Source organism: Neoarius graeffei, chromosome 16 (assembly GCF_027579695.1).
Source record: "Neoarius graeffei isolate fNeoGra1 chromosome 16, fNeoGra1.pri, whole genome shotgun sequence".
NCBI classification, from domain to species: Eukaryota; Metazoa; Chordata; class Actinopteri; order Siluriformes; family Ariidae; genus Neoarius; species Neoarius graeffei.
The window spans coordinates 6247357-6269118 of record NC_083584.1 but is presented as its reverse complement, the minus strand read 5'-3'; the positions used below and the strand labels follow the sequence as shown (position 1 = coordinate 6269118).

The window sequence follows — 21762 nt, the reverse complement described above, 5'->3', positions numbered from 1 at the left end:
TACCTCTGTGATTTCTAGAGCTCTCAATCTGCTTGGATGATCCTGTCTGTTCTTTGTTTGTTTGTTTGTTTGTTTGTTTTCCATAAACCATTGCTTTCTAGTTCTCTCATATCTTGGTTACACTATGCTGTTGTTTGTTTGTTTTCAGGGTCTATATTAATTCCCAGTTTCTCATGATCTACAGTGGTGCTTGAAAGTTTGTGAACCCTTTAGAATTTTCTATATTTCTGCATAAATATGACCGAAAACATCATCAGATTTTCACACAAGTCCTAAAAGTAGATAAAGAGAACCCAGTTAAACAAATGAGACAAAAATATTATACTTGGTCATTTATTTATTGAGGAAAATGATCCAATATTACATATCTGTGAGTGGCAAAAGTATGTGAACCTTTGCTTTCAGTATCTGGTGTGACCCCCTTGTACAGCAATAACTGCAACTAAACGTTTGCGGTAACTGTTGATCAGTCCTGCACACCGGCTTGGAGGAATTTTAGCCTGTTCCTCCGTACAGAACAGCTTCAACTCTGGGATGCTGGTGGGTTTCCTCACATGAACTGCTCGCTTCAGGTCCTTCCACAACATTTCCATTGGATTAAGATCAGGACTTTGACTTGGCCATTCCAAAACATTCACTTTATTCTTCTTTAACCATTCTTTGGTAGAACGACTTGTGTGCTTAGGGTCGTTGTCTTGCTGCATGACCCACCTTCTCTTGAGATTCAGTTCATGGACAGATGTCCTGACATTTTCCTTTAGAATTCATTGTTCCATCAATGATGGCAAGCCGTCCTGGCCCAGATGAAACAAAACAGGCCCAAACCATGATACTATCACCACCATGTTTCACAGATGGGATAAGATTCTTATGCTGGAATGCAGCATTTTCCTTTCTCCAAACATAACACCTCTCATTTAAACCAAAAAGTTCTATTTTAGTCTCATCTGTCCACAAAACATTTTTCCAATAGCCTTCTGGCTTGTCCATGTGATCTTTAGCAAACTGCAGATGAACAGCAATGTTCTTTTTGGAGAGCAGTGGCTTTCTCCTTGCAACCCTGCCATGCACACCATTGGTGTTCAGTGTTCTCCTGATGGTGGACTCATGAACATTAACATTAGCCAATGAGAGAGGCCTTCAGTTGCTTAGAAGTTACTCTGGGGTCCTTTGTGACCTCGCTGACTATTACACACCTTGGAGTGATCTTTGTTGGTCGACCACTCCTGGGGAGGGTAACAATGGTCTTGAATTTCTTCCATTTGTACACAATCTGTCTGACTGTGGATTGGTGGAGTCCAAACTCTTTAGAGATGGTTTTGTAACCTTTTCCAGCCTGATGAGCATCAACAACGCTTTTTCTGAGGTCCTCAGAAATTTCCTTTGTTCGTGCCATGATACACTTCCACAAACATGTGTTGTGAAGATCAGACTTTGATAGATCCCTGTTCTTTAAATAAAACAGGGTGCCCACTCACACCTGATTGTCATCCCACTGATTGAAAACACCTGACTCTAATTTCACCTTCAAATTAACTGCTAATCCGAGAGGTTCACATACTTTTGCCACTCACCGATATGTAATATTGGATCATTTTCCTCAATAAATAAATGACCAAGTATAATATTTTTGTCTCATTTGTTTAACTGGGTTCTCTTTATCTACTTTTAGGACTTGTGTGAAAATCTGATGATGTTTTAGGTCATATTTATGCAGAAATACAGAAAATTCTAAAGGGTTCACAAACTTTCAAGCACCACTGTAATTCCAGTTGCCTTTCAGTGTTGACTGTTGAATTTGAGCTCCAGGGAAAATCCCAGATGCAGGATCTCTGGAACAGCAGCAGACTCTCAGTGCACTCTCAGATTATTCATCATAACTGTGTTTGCTTTCTTGTTAGTGAACTCAGACTTCAAGAGTCGATTCCATCAGGTGTGTGTGTGTGTGTGTGTGTGTGTGTGTGTGTGTGTGTATAATTCTCCTCACATTGTGACTGAAACTGTCTCAGGAAGCTATTCTCTGAGATCAGAGGGTTTTACTCCCAGCTTCTCCTCCATCTGCACTACAGCAACAACACGAACAGGACAGAGCTGAGAGTTTTCTTCGTACCGAACCCCACTGCTGCGAGGAATCTGACCCCGCGTTCCTATCAGCACAGAGCCGTGAGCACAATCTGATGAAACCACATTTAAAAGCCACAGCTGCTGATCCACTTCACATGAGTTCATGTTTTACTGTGAGCTCAAACGTGAGAGTTTGTGATTCCCTGATGAAAAACACACTATTTCTCATCACAAGGCAAAGTCATGAGAAAACTGTTGCTAGGGAACTTTCTGGAAACAGAGCATGAAGCTAGCTAGCGTGTAGCTTTCTGATTACGTCATACAGACAGTAAAAATGAGAAATATCAGAGAGACCAACATGTACCTCAGACGTGTCTGTAAATTCCTAACAAAACACTCAGAAGAGCTAAAATTACACTGGACTTCTGATTAGCGTCAACTGCTTCAGCCACACTGGGAAATATTCAGCCTCACTATTTATAATGTTAAGTGGATAAAGAGGTTGCTAGGCAACTACATGGAAACACTGTGTAAACTAGCTAATGATTCAGACAGACAGCTTAGCGAGCTAGCAGGTAGCTGTTAAGTCTTTAAAATCAAGTCAAAATATCAGTAAAAATGAGACAAAAACATCAACATTTACCTCAGATGTGTCAGAAAATTCCTCGGAAAAGACTCAGTGAAAATTACACTGTAATTACGCTTAGCATTAAGCGCTAACTTGACTTCAGTGGATTCAAGTCACAATTTGTCACATCAACGCCGGAATCAGGATTAAATTCCAGTTCACACACTGTCAGAAATAGGGGTACAGTAGGAGTCCATTTCTGTCCCCCAAGGTACAGTCTACACGAATGTACCCCCTAGGGCTCATTATTGGACCTCAAGGTAACTATGTGTACCTTTTTAGGGCCAAAAAGTTGCATATACAGTGGGGCAAGAAAGTATTTAGTCAGTCACCAGTTGTGCAAGTTCTCCCACTTAAAAAGATGAGAGCGGCCTGTAATTTTCATCATAAGTACACTTCAACTATGAGAGACAAAATGAGAAAAAAAATCCAGAAAATCATATTGTCTGATTTTTAAATAATTTATTTGCAAATTATGGTGGAAAATAAGTATTTGGTCAATAACAAAAGTTCATCTCAATACTTTGTTATATACCCTTTGTTGGCAATGACAGAGGTCAAACATTTTCTGTAAGTCTTCACAAGGTTTTCACACACTGTTGCTGGTATTTTGGCCCATTCCTCCATGCAGATCTCCTCTAGAGCAGTGATGTTTTGGGGCTGTCGCTGGGCAACACGGACTTTCAACTCCCTCCAAATATTTTCTATGGGGTTGAGATCTGGAGACTGGCTAGGCCACTCCAGGACCTTGAAATGCTTCTTACGAAGCCACTCCTTCGTTGCCCGGGCGGTGTGTTTGGGATCATTGTCATGCTGAAAGACCCAGCCCATTTCATCTTCAATGCCCTTGCTGATGGAAGGAGGTTTTCACTCAAAATCTCACGATACATGGCCCCATTCATTCTTTCCTTTACACGGATCAGTCGTCCTGGTCCCTTTGCAGAAAAACAGCCCCAAAGCATGATGTTTCCGCCCCCATGCTTCACAGTAGGTATGGTGTTCTTTGGATGCAACACAGCATTCTTTCTCCTCCAAACACGACAAGTTGAGTTTTTACCAAAAAGTTCTATTTTGGTTTCATCTGACCATATGACATTTTCCCAATCCTCTTCTGGATCATCCAAATGCTCTCTAGCAAACTTCAAACAGGCCTGGACATGTACTGGCTTAAGCAGGGGGACACATCTGGCACTGCAGGATTTGAGTCCCTGGCGGCGTAGTGTGTTACATCGCCTTTGTTACTTTGGTCCCAGCTCTCTGCAGGTCATTCACTAGGTCCCCCTGCGTGGTTCTGGGATTTTTGCTCACTGTTCTTGTGATCATTTTGACCCCACGGGGTGAGATCTTGCGTGGAGCCCCAGATCGAGGGAGATTATCAGTGGTCTTGTATGTCTTCCATTTTCTAATAATTGCTCCCACAGTTGATATCTTCACACCAAGCTGCTTACCTATTGCAGATTCAGTCTTCCCAGCCTGGTGCAGGTCTACAATTTTGTTTCTGGTGTCCTTTGACAGCTCTTTGGTCTTGGCCATAGTGGAGTTTGGAGTGTGACTGTTTGAGGTTGTGGACAGGTGTCTTTTATACTGATAACGAGTTCAAACAGGTGCCATTAATACAGGTAACGAGTGGAGGACAGAGGAGCCTCTTAAATAAGAAGTTACAGGTCTGTGAGAGCCAGAAATCTTGCTTGTTTGTAGGTGACCAAATACTTATTTTACCGAGGAATTTACCAATTAATTCATTAAAAATCCTACAATGTGATTTCCTGGATTCTTTCCCCCATTCTGTCTCTCATAGTTGAAGTGTACCTATGATGAAAATTATAGGCCTCGCTCATCTTTTTAAGTGGGAGAACTTGCACAATTGGTGGCTGACTAAATACTTTTTTGCCCCACTGTATGTTCCCAAACATATTATATAAAAGGTATAAGTACCTGAGAGGGTACCGCCCCAGTGATAAGCCATGGGCCCCCTAAAGGTACAATGATGTACTTTATTTTCTGAGAGTGCGGTATGTTTTTCGAATCTTTTTTTTTTTCTACGTGATGCTGGGGAAAGAACAGACTACATGAATCTAGCCCATTTTTGACACAATTTTCCAGATTTCCAGAGTCTAAATATGAACATCAGGAACGATGAACGAACCTCGCAGTGTAACATAATCAAAGAACAGCGATGTGGCAAAGTCTGGGACGCCTCACGACACTCTGATGAAAAGTCTAGAATGTCCGAATGTCTTGTATTTTCTCATCTAGTTTGTCAAACTCCTCAGACATGTTCCTTGATAGCCATGATTGAACATTTCTTGACCCTCTTCCTCAATGACATGCAAGACATGAAGGTCATGTGAAATTTGTAGTGTTGTCAGTCTTCTGATTGAGACACGACAAGAATTTACAGCACTATGATTGTCTAATCTGACATGGTGAAAGACAAAAACAATGTGTAGTCTGATCTTAGGGCAATTCATCGCCTGACCCTTGCCTGTTTTTTGTTTCAGAGTGGTTTGCCTGCTTTTTTTTATAAAGTGTTTACCTGCAACTGTAGCTTTCTCTGCTGCCTGACATCGTAAAGTTGGAGCTGGGAAAAAAATTGACTTTTTGAAAAAGTTGTGGGTTGTTTGTAACAGGGTTCTCCAGAAAATCTGAAGTAGCCAGCTAAAAAAAGTAATAGACGGCTCTGGAATTTGTGGCAGCAAAGCTGTGACTGTGTGCCAAGGCATGCTAATGCTAGGGGGTTCTGGGGTGTTGCTTCCGGTCATGTTAGACCCAAATTGAAGACAATTTCGTGTTGCGGAGACAATTTCTGCAGCAGAGATGATAGAAATCACTTGCACAATGAAAGGCAAGTTTTTGTTTTTCTCTTGGATTGAGTAGCCGGCGTAGACCGTCTGTGCAGGCGGAGAAAACCACCGGTTGCCAGCACTTGTGGACATCTCTGTTTGTAAGGAACCTTTTTCCTAGTGACTTGTACAGTATTAAGGTATTTTAACTGTGAAGCAGGTTAGCTTTAAAATTTTCTCGTCTTTCTGTAGCATGCATTTTCTTTTTTAAATGTAGGTCATAAGTTACGTCAGGAATGACGCAGTGAAAGTTGCACATGTTCAGCTGATTAATTTGAATCTCCTACATGTACAGTAGTTTACACGCCTCCAACATTGTCAGATTGTTTCTGAGTAGAATTATCCAAGACGGGGTTCTTCAACAGTATCTCGACCTTAAATGAGTGTGATCGTCACCCAACAAAAGATGACCAAAATCAGTGAAAGACAGACACAATGACCCAAATGATCTCCTCAAATGACTGGAGGAACAGAAAAGCGTTCTCATAAACACTTCTTTTCTTCAATAACAGCCTGTTCTTACTCATCCGTAATCCTACAGGGAGAAGACATTACAACCTGCTGGATTTCAAATCACTGATAATTTGATAAGATTATAAAATGAAAAGATGATTATCTCATTCCTGGTATTACTCGCTCACTCACTCACTCACTATCTGGTTTAACGTCATGTAAACACCACTGGTGTGTTGGATGCTGCACAGCAAGTCCGTAATTCCTTCTTCCAGAAGTCCCTGTCTAAAGCATCCTTGGGTGTAAGGCACCACTTCTTTGGTTGACCAGCTCACACCAGGTCTTGTGGGGCGGCCCTTTTTCCTTGATCCGTCCACCTGCTGGGATATGACCCTTCCAATACAGGAGGTGCTCCGATGGATGTGACCAAACCACTGTAGGTGCTTATATCGAAGATCAGCATCAAGCTCCACTAGGCCAAATCTCTGATATAGACAGCTCGAGCTGACCACATCATCAGGCTTCACATTACATATCCATCTCAGCATTGTTCTCTTGTTCCTCTCCAGGCGCTTCACATCCACGCTTCTCAGAGGCCAACTCTCACTAGCGTACAGCATAGCACTCCTTACACAGCAGCTGTAGATGCGGCCACGAGTATGGAAAGTAAGACTCTGGCATTACAAGAGGGGGAGCAATTCCCTGAACTTTCCCCAGGCTGCTCTAGTTCTCATGATCGTGGCTAGCTCATGTCCTCCACGAGGGCATAAGGTGTCACCAAGGTAACAGAGTTAATTGCATCTAGGACATGTTCACCAACAGGAACTTGGTTACAAGGCCTGGCATCAATTGGATGGGCAAGACCAAGACTTCTGTTGCACCTGAAGGATGGGTCTGCAGGGAGTCTGCCATGGATGCTTGTACACTTCTTGTGCACCCAGTGTTGACAACCATTACAGAAGATGGAGTTGCAGCCTACGCCGTTCCTGCAGACAGCACATGGGTATTGACCAGAGTCCCTTAAGGTGTTAAGGTTTGGACCAGATATCAACACTTTGGTTTTGGTATCTCACAGAAAACAAGAGAACATGTTTAACATCTGTTTGTTTTAGTTAAATAAGCTTATTTATCAGTTTAATGATAAAAGATAATGTACAACACTGATACGGAACCGTGTAACAAAATGGATTTGATGATTGAATGATGGCATTTGATGTGATGATGATGAACATGGGCTCTGTCCCAAATGCTAGAGTCAACATCAGTTTGTTTTTACTCAAACAATATTCAATTTAACAATACATTTTAATCAAAATTAAGAGAAATGAATAAATAAAAGATCCAAAAATCTTTAAACAGACATTTTGCTCACACTTCCTTAGCAAACCTGGACGTTTTGATGCCTACTGTGTATTGTAAAATATCTTCAAGTATCATGATGTAATATTTGCATCATATCGTCTTGTCAGGTTTAACAATGAGAAATAACTGCAAGCAGAACCACCTGCCCAGCCTGCACTTCACGCCCTGGGGGCCTGTCCCAGCACCAAGAGCACTCACTCACACACACACACACACACACCACAATCTCACTTTTTTGAAAATTAGAGTGCTTTTTTCTGCACCTTTCTCCTTCCTCCCGAGCCTGTTTCCATCACCACCCTGTGAGAGATTACAGCACATAGATGTCAAATGAAAAAGTTTGTTCAGAATTTGTTTAAAGTTTGTTTATAGTTTGTTTAGTTCTCCCAAGACCCACTTCCACACCCCTCAATGGTGTCACAATCTAAGTTTGATCACATTTTAATTTCACATGCTACATTTGTCTGTCAGGTTGGTGTCAGAGTGACATTAGTGACATTGTCAAAAAACAGTCCCTGTATAGACCCCTTTGCAGTAAACGTCATTCATACATAAGAGGAAATTGCACGCGCAGCCTGGACTCAAAAAAGACTCAGCGACGGTCAGACTGACTTTTGGCGACGGTAGAGACGAGAAGAAATATTTGGAAGAAATGCCTAGTTGTTGTGTTGTCGGGTGTCAGAATCGTAGCAGTGATGGGGTTAAAATGTTCAGAATTCCAGCAGGATCTCACCCATTCCAAAAAAATCGCCGACATCTATGGCTACAAGCCATCAAACGTGTAGACTGGGATGAAAGCACTATCAAAAATGTGCGGGTTTGCAGCGCCCACTTCATCACAGGTAAGATCAGGCTATTTATTAAATCTTTCTTTTTTATTCTTTCTAGTCTTCGTTTATTGATGTAGCAAAATACTTTGGTAACGTTTGTCTGATTAGTTGGGTCATAGTTACACAATGTAATGAATATTGTTAGCATGTTAACTTAGCTTTGCATGCAATTTTCTTTGGATGTCAAAACGTAGCCTTCCAGCTTGTTGTATACCACCCAGACTTCATACATAGCAACCTTCTGACCTTGACGCTGACTTGGTAAGATTTTTGACTTCAGAGCACAGAAGTTTTCATCAATTTCAGTCTAAAACATGTTCTGTACATGCCCACACAACATAATCATATGTGTCTAAAGACTTGTAGGCAAGAAGTTTTTCGTGGGTGTACACTGAAGTCTTGTCAATAAGGTACGAGTATATATCTGGCCATTGTATACCAGGGAACTTACTAACATCGTCCGTCCACTCTTTAATTAAATGCGGATCCGGTAGGCGATGTCCACTTGTTAGAGTTAACTTATTTATGTAGCATTCTCGATCTTGTAATGACAATTGTTTGGCATAATCTGACAGCTCATAATGCCGGTCTATGGGCAGCGCCATTGTTTCTGGGTCCAGGCTGCGCGCGCATCCTGGCAACGGTCGGTTTGTTTACAAACATGCGAAGGGGTCTATATTAGTGCTGTAGAACTCAAGTCCTTATTTCTTAATATCTTAGAATAGGCTGTCTTTATTTAGCATTTATTTATTGAGCATCTTAACTCCAAGCCAAATTCCTTGTAGTTGCAACAATTACTGGCCAATAAAGCTTTTTCTGATTCTGATTCTGAAGTCTGGTCTGAAGTCCACTTTTTGAAGGTCTCGGTCTCGTCTCGGAACCAACCACATTTTTACTCAGTCTTGTCTCGGTCTCAGACATAAAGGACTTGAGATTTTATTTCAAGACCACAACTGTGGGGATTTCACTAAACTGCCTGTGCATTGTCTGATTTATTTTTTAACATCATTACTGTGATTGGATGTAAAACTTCCTGCTTCACATGTGACCAATAATGTGACTCATTGCTAATTTGAAATATTTCTTCCTGTTAATGGCCATCACCCCTCCCCGCCCCCTCCTCTTCACACACACTGGTCTGGTCCTGGTCTTGACTCGGTCTCGCCCTGCCTTGGCCTTGTCTCAGTCTCAATACACTCTGGTCTTTGTCTCGATACATGCTGGTCTTGGTCTCGATACATGCTGGTCTTGGTCATGACTTGTTCTCGGTTTAGGTGGTCTTGACTCCACCACTACTAGCTATTGACTTTATTAATATGCTAATAAGAGTTGATGGTACATTGTGACTTAAATAATTAAATAAAAAAATGAGGTCAATGATGGCATAGCTCACTCCTGCTCCATCTAGTCCAGAAGGAACGATCTAAAGTGGACTACTTTGCACAATAAATGTTGCAAGCTATATACACTATATACAAGCTACATATAGAAGCGATATCCACCCTAGGAACACCGACCTATTTACCAGAAAGAATCTAAAACGGTGAGGAATTGACGGCGAAGAAGCGATTTTTGTTGAACTGCTCATTAAGGTTTAATTAGTCCATAACTTCATTAATGAAGCAAATCTGGATAGAAGGGATATGCACCCTAGGTACCCCTACCTTCATGCCAGAAAGAATCAAAATCAGTGAAGAATTGAGGGAGAAGAAGTGATTTGTGTGGAAACTGCTCATTAGGGATTGATTAATTACTCCATATCTTCATTATTAATCGCTTTTGCGCCAAAACGGAGAAGGAGAAAGAAAGGGGGAGGCATGTTAGGAGAGAGCATGAAAGATGGAAGGGAAGGAGCTTAGAATTGAGGGTAGGAACACTGAATGTGGGAACATTGGCAGAGCGAGAGAGTTAGCAGGTATGATGGAAAGAAGGAAGTTGGACATTTTGTGTGTACAGGAGACGAGGTGGAAAGGAAGCAAGCCAAGAACATTGGAGATGGATGCAAGTTGTTTTATTATGGAGTCGATGGAAAGAGAAATGGTGTTGGTATTGTTTTGAGGGGAGAGTTGGTCAACAGTGTGATTGATGTGAAGAGGGTGTCAGATAGAGTGATAGGCATGAAGTTGGAGATTCAAGGAGTGGTAATCAATGTTGCGTGCGTACGCCCCACAGGTTGGATGTAAGAATGAAGAGAAAGAGTCTTTCTGGGAAAAGATGGATGAAGTGATAAAAAGTATACCAAGGGAGGAGCGCGTGCTGATAGGAGCAGATTTCAATGGACATGTTGGCGAGGGAAACCGAGGAGATGAGGACGTGATGGGCAGATATGGTGTAAGAGAGAGAAATGTGGAAGGGCAAACAGTGGTTGATTTTTCAAAGAGGATAAATTTGGCAATAGTCAATACATACTTCGAGAAGAAAGAGCAACACAGGGTGACGTTTAAGAGTGGAGGAAGATCTACACAGGTGGACTACATACTCTGCAGAAGGGGTAACCTGAAGGAGATTGGAGACTGTAAAGTGATGGGAGAGTGTAGCTAGACAACATGGAGTGGTCGTGTGCAGGATGAGCCTGAAAGTGAAAAAGAGGAAGCGTGACATAGTGGATCTGAAGATTAAAGTGGTGGAAACTAAAAGAGGTTGAACATCAGAAGGAGTTTAGGAAAGAAATGAGACAAGCATTGAGTGGTCATGGAAGTCTGCCAGAAGATTGGAATACTACTGCTGTACTAGTAAGAAAGGCAGCAAGGAAGGTGCTAGGGTGGTCATCGGGAAGGAAGACAAGGAGACATGGTGGTGGAACAAAGAAGTGCAGGAAATTATAAAAGAGAAGAGGCTAGCAAAGAAAAATTGGGACAATCATAGAGACGAGGAAAGCAGGCGGTTATACAGAGAGACGAGACAAAAGGCAAAAAGAGCGGTAGGCAAAAGCAGATGCACACCAGGAGTTGTACAAAAGACTGGAGACCAAAGAAGGAGAGAAAGACCTGTACAGACTAGCTAGGCAGAGAAACAGGGACGCGAGGAATGTACAGCAGGTAAGAGTGATGAAAGATGTAAATGTAAATGTGCTGACAAACAAAGAGAGTGTATTAAGAAGGTGGAAAGAGTACTTTGAGGATTCATTAAATGAGGAGAATCCAAGAGAGAAAAGGTCAGATTCGTTGGAAACAGCAAATCAGGAAGCAGAGTTGGTTAGTAAGGATGAGGTGAGGGCAGCCATGAAAAGAATGAAGACTGGGAAAGCAGTCAGACCAGATGGTATCCCGATTGAGGCTTGGAGATGTTTGGGTGAGACGGCTGTGGAGTTCCTAACGAGATTATTTAATAAGATCCTAGAGAATGAGAAAATGCCAAATGAATGGAGAGTGTGCTAGTCCCAATATACAAGAATAAGGGAGATGTACAGAGCTGCAGTAATTACAGAGGAATAAAATTGATGAGCCACACCATGAAGCTATGGGAAAGGGTATTGGAGGTGAGATTGAGAAGAGAGGTAGCAATCTGTGAACAGCAGTACGGGTTTATGCCAAGGAAGAGCACATCGGATGCAATTTTTGCTTTAAGAATGTTAATGGAGAAGTACAGGGAAGGCCAGAGAAAGCTACATTGTGTGTTTGTAGACCTGGAGAAGGCATACGATAGAGTGCCGAGAGATGAGTTATGGTATTGTATGAGAAAGTGTGGAGTGAATGGGAAGTATATTTGAGTGGTGCAAGATGTATGAGAACAGTGAAACAGCAGTGAGGTGTGCAGTTGGAACGACTGAATGGTTCAAGGTGAAGGTGGGACTCCATCTGCTTTGAGTCCTTTCTTGTTTGCCATAGTGATGGCTAACTTGATGGATGAAGTGAGGCAAGAGTCACCATGGAACATGATGTTTGCGGATGATATTGTGATACAGTGCAATGCAATAATGAGTACACCCCCCCTGAAAAACGACATTTTTCACAGTGTTAAAATGAACACAAACAATATGTCCCAAACAGTTCCTTGATGATGTTTATTGCACTATGTTCTTACATTATAACTCAAGCAGAAAGGTGAAAAGATGCCTTAAATTACATATTTTTCTGTTTCCGTGAAAGTGGGGTGGAGCAAAAGTGAGTACACCCCACAACAAACTCAATTACATCCAGTACATTTAGTACTTTGTATGGCCTCCATTATTTGCAATGACAGCCCCAAGTCTCCTTGGCATGGAGTGCACAAGTTGACAACATTTGGCTACATCAATCTTTTTCCATTCTTCAAGGATGACATCTTTCAGAGCCTGGATGTTGGATGGAGAGTGATGCTCAACCTGCCTCTTCAGTATTCCCCAAAGATGCTCTATAGGGTTCAGATCAGGTGACATACTTGGCCATGGAATCACTCTCACCCTGTTCCTCTTCAGAAAGTCAGCAGTGGCCTTAGATGTGTGTTTTGGGTCATTGTCATGTTGAAAAATGGCACGACGACCAATGGCCCGAAGTGATGGAAGCATCTTAGCTTTCAGTATAGAGCAGTACATTTGAGAATTCATGATGCCATCAATGAAATGCAGTTCTCCAACACCCGCAGCACTCATGCAACCCCACATAAGAACACTACCCCCTCCATGTTTCACTGTGGGCACCATGCATTTTTCCTTGTACTCCTCACCCTTGCAACGCCAGACTGTTTTGAAGCCATCAGTTCCAAAAAGATTGATTTTGGTCTCATCACTCCAGAGTATAGAGTCCCAGTAGCCTTCATCCTTTTCAGCATGTGCCCTGGCGAACTCTAGATGGGCTTTTTTGTGACTGGGCTTTAGGAGAGGCTTCCTTCGGGGACGACACCCATGCATGTCATTCCGCTGCACTGTACGGCATATTGTGTCACGTGACACATTCACTCCAATTTCAGTCTCTACTTCCTTAGATACCTGTTGTGCACTTGCATGCCGATTTTCCTCAACTTTTCTCATTACAAGCCGCTCCTGCCTGGGTGTTAATTTTCTTGGCCGGCCTGTACGTCTCTGTACTTTGGCTGCAGTTCCATCTGTCTTGAATTTTTGGATCACTTTTGCAACCGTGTTCTTACTGATAAGTAAGGCTTTACTGATCTTCTTGTAGCCCTCACCTCTCTTGTGTAAAGCAATAATCCGCTTTCTCAGATCCAGAGACATTTCCTGGCCATGAGGTGCCATTGCTGACAGCAGGAAATGGGAAATGGTGGTTTGCTTTAGGTAACAGCCTTTTGTAGCCAACTGCCTAATTAACACCTGTGTAATGACTAATTAGACTCACCTGTGGTTAATTGTTTGTTCAGGTCCACATTGGTAGCCTAAAAAGTTGCTTTACTCAGAGCCCTTCAGTGGGGTGTACTCATTTCTGCACCACACAAATTTCACTAAAACTGAAATAAAAATCATTTAAGTTATATTATTAGCCTTTGTTTTGAGTTCAAAAGTTCAACAGAACCTGTGTTTAACTTAGTCTGGGAACATTTTGGAAATGTATCTTTGTGTTCCTTCTCATATTGTGTGAAATGTTACTTTTCAAAGAGGGTGTACTCATTATTGCATTGCACTGTATGTGGTGAAAGTAGAAAGGAGGCTGAGTTGGGTTTGGAGAGATGGAGGGATGCATTGGAATGAAGGTGAGCAGTAGCAAAACAGAATACATGTGCATCAATGAGAATGGGGATGAGAGCGTAGTGAAGATCCAAGGAGTAGATGTAAAGAAAGTTGATGAATTCAAGTACCTGGGGTCAACTGTGCAGGAAAATGGGGGCTGCGATAGTGAGGTGAGAAAGAGAGTGCAGGCAGGGTGGAGCAGTTGGAGAAGGATTTCGGGAGTCATTTGTGATAGGAAAGTCCCAGCAAAAGTGAAAGGTAAGATGTATAAGACAGTAGTGAGACCAGCTGTGATGTATGGATTGGAGACCGTAACCTTAACGAAGAGACAGGAGGCAAAGTTGGAGGTGGCGGAGTTGAGGATGTTAAGGTTTGCGATGGGAGTGACAAGGTTGGACAGGATAAGGAATGAGCACATCAGAGGGACAGCACATGTGGAGAGCTTGGGAATGAAGCTAAGAGAGATGAGACTGAGATGGTACGGGCACATCCTGAGAAGAGATGCAGAGCATGTGGGAAGGAGAATGTTGAGGATGGAGCTGCCAGGCACACGAAAACGAGGAAGGCCAAAGAGGAGATACATGGATGGGGTGAGAGAGGACATGAAAGTGGCAGGTGTGGTAGAGAAGGATGCGGAAGACAGGGAGCAATGGAGACGAAAGATCAGCTGTGGCGACCCCTAATCGGGAGCAGCCAAAAGAAGAAGATCTTCATTATTAATTGCAATTATGCAAATTTGGGTAGAAGCTATATGCATCCCAGGCAGACCGACCTTCCTGCCTAAAAGAATAAAAATCGGTGAAGAATTGAGAGAGAAGAAACGATTTTTGTGAAATGTGGATGACACCGGACAGACGACGGACAACACATGATGGGATAAACTCATCACCTGTCGGTTGGATGAGCTAATAACACTTTGCAGTCACACCACGGCTCCTCCTGCTGCCAGGCGTCCAATCAAAACACACAAGCCTGTCACACTTAGCAGTGTAACTGTACAGATCATATGATTATTTTATTTAGCATATTTCCACATCCAGCTACCAAACCAAACTAAAGCCCCGCCCTCATTATCCTCATGTACAAAACCATTAAAGGTTTTACTCCACTTACTGTCTGTCCAGCGGTCCATGCTTCAGATTCCTGCTGTTCACAGAGTGTCCAGAATACAAGAAGGAAAAAAAACTCCATAAACACAATGAAATATTAACGCACCTGGCACAACATCATTTATTATCTGGTTTTCATGTGACAAAGAGTTACAACATGCACTTCGATTCACTGTACAAGTCAAAACAATGCTCCTGCATCAGCTGCTGGGCAAACTGCGTCTGAACATGTAGGAGGTGTCGGAGTCACGATGTGTGTGTGTGTGTGTGTGTGTGTGTGTGTGTGTGTGCTTCAATCACAACTTTAAATTCAGTTCACTGAAGGAGCTCGATATGAATATTGCATTTTGATCATTTTGAAACATGAATATGAAACGCCTTCCTCGTCTCCTACAGCTGCTGAAGAACTTCGGATTGATCTGTTTCCTCAAGAAAATTCCTCAAGAAGCATCGAGCGCCAGCAGTTTTCTGAGTTTTTCTGCCTTTATTAGTGAAATACCCTGCAGTCCCACATGGGGATTTATTAATATTTTAAAGCAGACCTGTCAGGAAACACTCACTTTTTCAGCTCTTGTGCACATGTTTGGGTATCCAGTGTAGCGTATCTACTGTACCAACCCACACACACTGAAATAAGACGACCAGTCAGTTGGTTTCTGTTTGTTCTGCCTGTTACAGAAAACATGAACCTCAACAAGCCGTTCAGATTCAGCTCCTCTGTCTACATCATTTATCAGTTTATTGGTCTGACAAATTATTGAGAATTATGACATTTTGATGATGCGCAGCTTTTTTACAGGCATAGCTTTATCCTTTAGTGGCCCGATTCCAAACCGCTACATTTCTACATGATTATCTCATACTGTCAGAAATACAGTAGGGGTACAGTAGGAGTCCATTTCTGTCCCCCAGTTAAAATAAAATCTTCACTAATGTCATCCCTTGGGATCGTTATTGGACTTCAAGGTAACTGTGTTCCTTTTTAGGGTCTAAAGGTACATACACAGTGGATATAAAAAGTGCACACACCCTGTTAAAATGATCTGTAAAAAAAAAAATGAGACGACGATAAATAATTTCAAAACTTTTCCCACCTTTAATGTGACCTATAACCTGTACAATTCAATTGAAAAACAAACCTGTTCAGGGGGAAAACATAAAAAATAAAAAACGTACAATAATCTGGTTGCACACCCTTAAACTAATATTTTATTGAAGCACTTTTTGATTTAATTACAGCATTCAGTCTTTTTGGGTCGGAGTCTATCAGCCTGCCACATCTAGACTTGGCAATATTTGCCCACTCTTCCTTGCAAAAGAGCTCCAAATCTGTCAGATTGCGAGGGCGTCTCTTGTGCACAGCCCTCTTCAGGTCACCCCACAGATTTTCAATTGGATTTAGGTCTGGGCTCTGGCTGGGCCATTCCAAAACTTTTTTGGGGTCATTGTCGTGCTGAAAGATGAAATTCCTCTTCAGCTTCAGCTTTCTAGCAGACACCTGAAGGTTTTGGGCCAAAATTGACTGGCATTTAGAGCTGTTCATAATTCCCTCCACCTTGACACCTTGACACCTTTTTTTGTAAAATTTAGCCGGGCCTGGATGTTTTTCTTTGACCCTACCTCATAGTCCAGACATACAGAGTATATGGGAGATTGTTGTCACATGTAGTACACAACCAGTACTTGGCAGAAATTCCTGCAGCTCCTTCAGTGTTGCTGTAGGCCTCTTGGCAGCCTCCCTGACCAGTTTTCATCTTGTCTTTTCATCAATTTTGGAGGGACGTCCAGTTCTTGGTAATGTCACTGTTGTCCCATATTTTCTCCACTTCTTGATGATGGTCTTCACTGTGCTCCATGGTATATCTAATGCTGTGGAAATGTGTTTGTCCCCTTCTCCTGACTGATACCTTTCAACAGTGAGACCCCTTTGACGCTTTGTAAGCTCTCTGTGAACCCTGGCTTTTGCTGAAGGATGAACTGAGTAAATGTCTGAACTTTATTTGGGGTTAATCGGAGTCATTTTAATTGATGGCAGGTGTGAACCCAAAAAGACCGAATGCTGTAATTAAATCAAAAGGTGCTTCAACAAAGTATTAGTTTAAGGGTGTGTACACTTATGCAACCAGCTTATTGTATTTATTTTTTATGTTTTTCCCCCAACAGACTTGTTTGTTTTTCAATTGAATTGTACAGGTTATAGGTCACATTAAAGGTGGGAAAAGTTTTGAAATTATTTATCGTCGTCTAATTTTTTTACATCAGAAAAACTGATCATTTTAACGGGGTGTGTACACTTTTTATATCCACTGTATGTTCCCAATCAGTATATAAATGGTACCGCTAAAGTTACCATGATGTATTTGTTTTCTGAGAGTGTAGGGCAGTCGTGTAATCTAGGGAGCATGGTGAAATTTGGACCTGAACCAGTGAGTGAGATAGCTTTGCTCTGATTGGCTAACATCCAACCTTGTCATCCACAGAGCCAGGGATTCCCATAGCCAATCAGAGCGAAGCTATTTATATATTTAAATTAAAAACACGCCCCTAAAATCAGCTTGTTTCATCCTCAAAGTTTTGTTGTTGTTTTTTTTAAATACCAGGCTAAAACAGCAAACTTTACAAAAGTATCTCAGGGAATAATATAAAATAATTGAAACATGTATGGCACAGGAGCTTTAAAAGATCGGACAGATCTCCAAGCAGTTCCACAGGCATCAAGCATAAAAAAAAGCTTTCCTAAAGTAATTTCAGTGAAAATATACAGTAGGTGGCATGACATCATAGATTTCTTCAATTTTTTTCTTTGTTCAGGTACGCTAATATTACATGCTCCATGCTTCAGTGATGGATTCGATTAAATCAGGGAGATCATGATGACTCACCTCTCAGAGAAGAATGGAGAAATATTAACAAACCTTCTAATCATTTCAAAAAAACATCCATTAATTAATGTGATCATAGTAACAGTTTTACAATTCACAATCTAGTGTAATGCCTAATAACACTTTGGATTCATTCATTCCTGTGAATCGAGTCACCAGATTCACCTAAAAGAGCCGTTCAGAACAAGTGATTCATTCTCAAATTGAGCATCAAACACTGAGGCCGTCCTCCGGTCTGTATATTTACATTCACATGTGTACAATCGGGGCAGCACGGTGGTGTAGTGGTTAGCACTGTCACCTCACAGCAAGAAGGTCCGGGTTCGAGCCCAGCGGCCGGCGAGGGTCTTTCTGTGCGGAGTTTGCATGTTCTCCCCGTGTCCGCGTGGGTTTCCTCCGGGTGCTCCGGTTTCCCCCACAGTCCAAAGACATGCAGGTTAGGTTAACTGGTGACTCTAAATTGACCGTAGGTGTGAATGTGAGTGTGAATGGTTGTGTGTCTCTGTGTGTCACCCTGCGATGATCTGGTGATTTGTCCAGGGTGAACCCCGCCTCTCACCCATAGTCAGCTGGGATAGGATCCAGCCCGCCCACGACCCTGCACACGATAAACGGCTACAGATAATGGATGGATGTGTACAATCTACAGAGTTCCACATCAAAATACTTTCATATCATGTACAATTCATTTCCATAAATTAAATCACAAGTGCTTGAATTCCCCCCCCCCAAAAAAAAAACAAAAAAAACACTGCATGTTTGCTCAGAAACCAAAATATAACTAAATTAAAGTGACACCAGTCGATGTATTAAAAAGATGAATAGTACCCTATGGATCTAGAATAACCCTGAGGTACTTGAATCGCACGCTATATTACCCATTGCCTTGTGCCTGTGAAGGAGAATGAGCTGGAACAACACCACGCGCGAATATTTACACTCGGGTACGGAAACGGCCATAGTTTATCCTCATTATAATGTTATAATAGGGCGGCACGATGGTGTAGTGGTTAGCGCTGTCGCCTCACAGCAAGAAGGTCCGGGTTCGAGCCCCGTGGCCGGCGAGGGCCTTTCTGTGTGGAGTTTGCATGTTCTCCCCGTGTCCGCGTGGGTTTCCTCCGGGTGCTCCGGTTTCCCCCACAGTCCAAAGACATGCAGGTTAGGTTAACTGGTGACTCTAAATTGAGCGTAGGTGTGAATGTGAGTGTGAATGGTTGTCTGTGTCTATGTGTCAGCCCTGTGATGATCTGGCGACTTGTCCAGGGTGAACCCCGCCTTTCGCCCATAGTCAGCTGGGATAGGCTCCAGCTTGCCTGCGACCCTGTAGAACAGGATAAAGCGGCTACAGATAATGAGATGAGAGATGAGATGAGATAATATTATAATGAGCGAGGTCGCAACAAACAGGGCGGAACGGGCGGCCTCCGACACAGAAGCAAGTGCTCGAGAGGCTTCATACTCACAGGTGCGTTTAGATTTGGAATATTTCAATTCTAACCTGTATAAAAGTTGATGTTTCTCAAAGTGCAAACTCTTTTGTCACTCACCTGTCCAGCAGCATCTTGGCAAAGTTAACATCAGATGCCACATTTGTTTTTGCCTTTTCGGCGCTCCATCGGGGAAAGCTGGCCAGAAATATTTACTCAACTCGTCTGCTGTGTTTTCTCTCTTTTCTGGAGCGTTTTGCCAGATAGTTCCTTAAAATTGTCTTTTTTGTCTCGATTTAGGAGTCTCCATTCAATCTGGGCGATCCGCCATGTTTGTTGTGGTTCCGCAGTCGCGATCTCTGACCCGCGCATGACTTCACGTGACTTTTCCAAACTGGCTGCTGAGCGAGTGGTTTGTAAACAGACTAACATGTTGTTAGGACGCCCTCCATGCGTTAGGAAATAAAATGCATTGAAACAAGATGATGTGTACCAGCTATGGGGATGGGTATCAGAAAGGGGATTGGATTAAATGACTCCTGAACCAGCACATCGACCTGCGTCACTTTGAAATATCCAGTGTATTAATAACATTCGTTAATCTGTTTCTTTTACGTGAGCTAGCTTAAGGTTAGCAAGCTAGAATGCTTGCAAGCTACATCTGTCAGATTGTGTATACATTGTTAGAATCTAGCATATTGTATTATATTATACTATATTGTAACATAATTAGAACACAGTCCATCATGCTCTGCCTGAAATACTTCAGTTTTCTTACATAAAAAAAGATCTGACAATTCAAACCATGACTACTGAGATGTTTAACTTGTCACACAGCTAGCTAAAATAAATGTAAAATGACACACACACATCTGGATCTGGATTCAATTCGACCATCTTAAGACGTTCCTCAGGCTGTAGCAGCAGATGAGCTCCTTGAGCGTCTTGCGCATCTCCTGACTCCTGAAGGCGTAGATGAGTGGGTCGATGACGGAGTTACACATGATCAGGATGAGGTACATGTTGAAGTGGGACATGAAACACATGCAGTACAGGTTCCTTGGGCAGGAGATCATGAGGATGAGGTGGAGGAAGAAGGGAGCCCAGCACACGATGAAGATCCCCAGCAGGATGGTGAGCGTGACGGCTGCTTTCATGTTAGTCCTCTGGTGGATGGAGTTGTATCCGGGCAGAGCGGCGATGCGTTTGACATGTGATCGAGCCAACATGAACATGTGGGTGTACAGTGAGGCCATGAGTGCCAGCATGATGAAGAACATGGACACCAGGCACACGATGACGAGCGTGCTGTCGGAGTAGATGATGAAGACGATGCCGCATCCCGTACAAAATGTCCAAATCCCGGTGATGATGAGTGACGCACGCTTCACAGTCATGATGTTGTGGTAGCGCAGCGCGTAAAAAGTGGTGATGTAGCGATCTACGGCAATGGCCAGGAGGCTGCACATGGACGCCACCACGGAGATGCAGATCATGGAGTCGAAGACGTTGTCTATTTGTCTAATGATGTGATCTTCCGCCACCAGCTGTTGATTGCTGAGCAGGTAGATGACAATGGTCTCCCACGCATTCGACACGCTCACCAACATGTCCGCCACTGCAAGACTACACACAAAGAAGTACATGGGCGAGTGCAGGTTCTTGTTCTTCACTATGGCACAGATGACCAGGATGTTCTCCAACAAGCTGATGATGCCCAGGATGAGGAACACCTCAGGGGTGATGGTGAGCTGCTCACAGACTTTGGCTTTCGTGCGAGTTGGTGGAGCTTCGGTGATGTTCAGGGAGTAGACACCTTCGCTGGAATTAACCATAAGGTTCCAGATAGAGGGGCTGACAGTGGTGGTCTTGGAGAAGTTCATCTCGGTGAAGCGATTTGGAGTAAAGTTTCTGGAGCTTTCTGTGAATCAGTGGCTTGGTGTGTGTGGCGTCATTGCTCTGCGTATGAACAGCAGGGAGAGAGAGATGGTATCATTAGGCAAATCATCTCAAAAACACATCATATGTAATACACCTTTAGACGGGAAGGCCAAATCTAGAACCCTTATGGGTTCTTTGGTTTGTCCATAGAAGAACATTCGAAAGGAAGAACAGTTCTGTGTGGAGGTTATTAACTGAGAAGCTCATAGTTGCCTTAACAGTCCGAGTTGATTTACCGTCACTTCCTGTCTGAAGTTGATCCTGAAGTTGATTATTTTGCTATAACAGCACATCCCTAACTGTTTCGTTTCTCTTATACCACAGAAAACTGCCAACTATTACTTTTTTTTATTTATTAAAGAATGACACATCATACTTTTTATCAATTTATAGTTACATTTAATGTTGTGAAATATCAATAAAACTAGTCAGTTCCTGTTCTTATGTATGTTATAGTAGCTATAAACAGTCTTTCCCTCAGCAGCCTCTCTTTATTCTGTCTTGAAGTTAATTTAAAAAAAAAATAGATAGAGACTGTGACCAAAGTCACAGTGATTTGCGCTAGCTCTTACAAACCGGAACATCTGATCACCGTATCCTATAGAACCGGAAAGGTAAGAAATA

At 42.5% G+C, this 21762-nt stretch overlaps 1 protein-coding gene across 1 annotated transcript; it reads right to left on the bottom strand.

Moving 5' to 3' along the window:
* Nucleotides 1–20038: 20038 nt before the first annotated feature.
* Nucleotides 20039–21080, bottom strand: mc5ra (melanocortin 5a receptor). The gene has a single exon (XM_060941956.1). The coding sequence runs from the start codon at nt 21078–21080 to the stop codon at nt 20082–20084; it is 999 nt and encodes a 332-aa protein (XP_060797939.1). The 3' UTR covers nt 20039–20081.
* Nucleotides 21081–21762: the final 682 nt, after the last annotated feature.

Bases quoted from the DNA above. Each gene is read 5' to 3' on its own strand.
- mc5ra (XM_060941956.1), bottom strand. From the start codon at position 21,080: ATGAACTTCTCCAAGACCACCACTGTCAGCCCCTCTATCTGGAACCTT.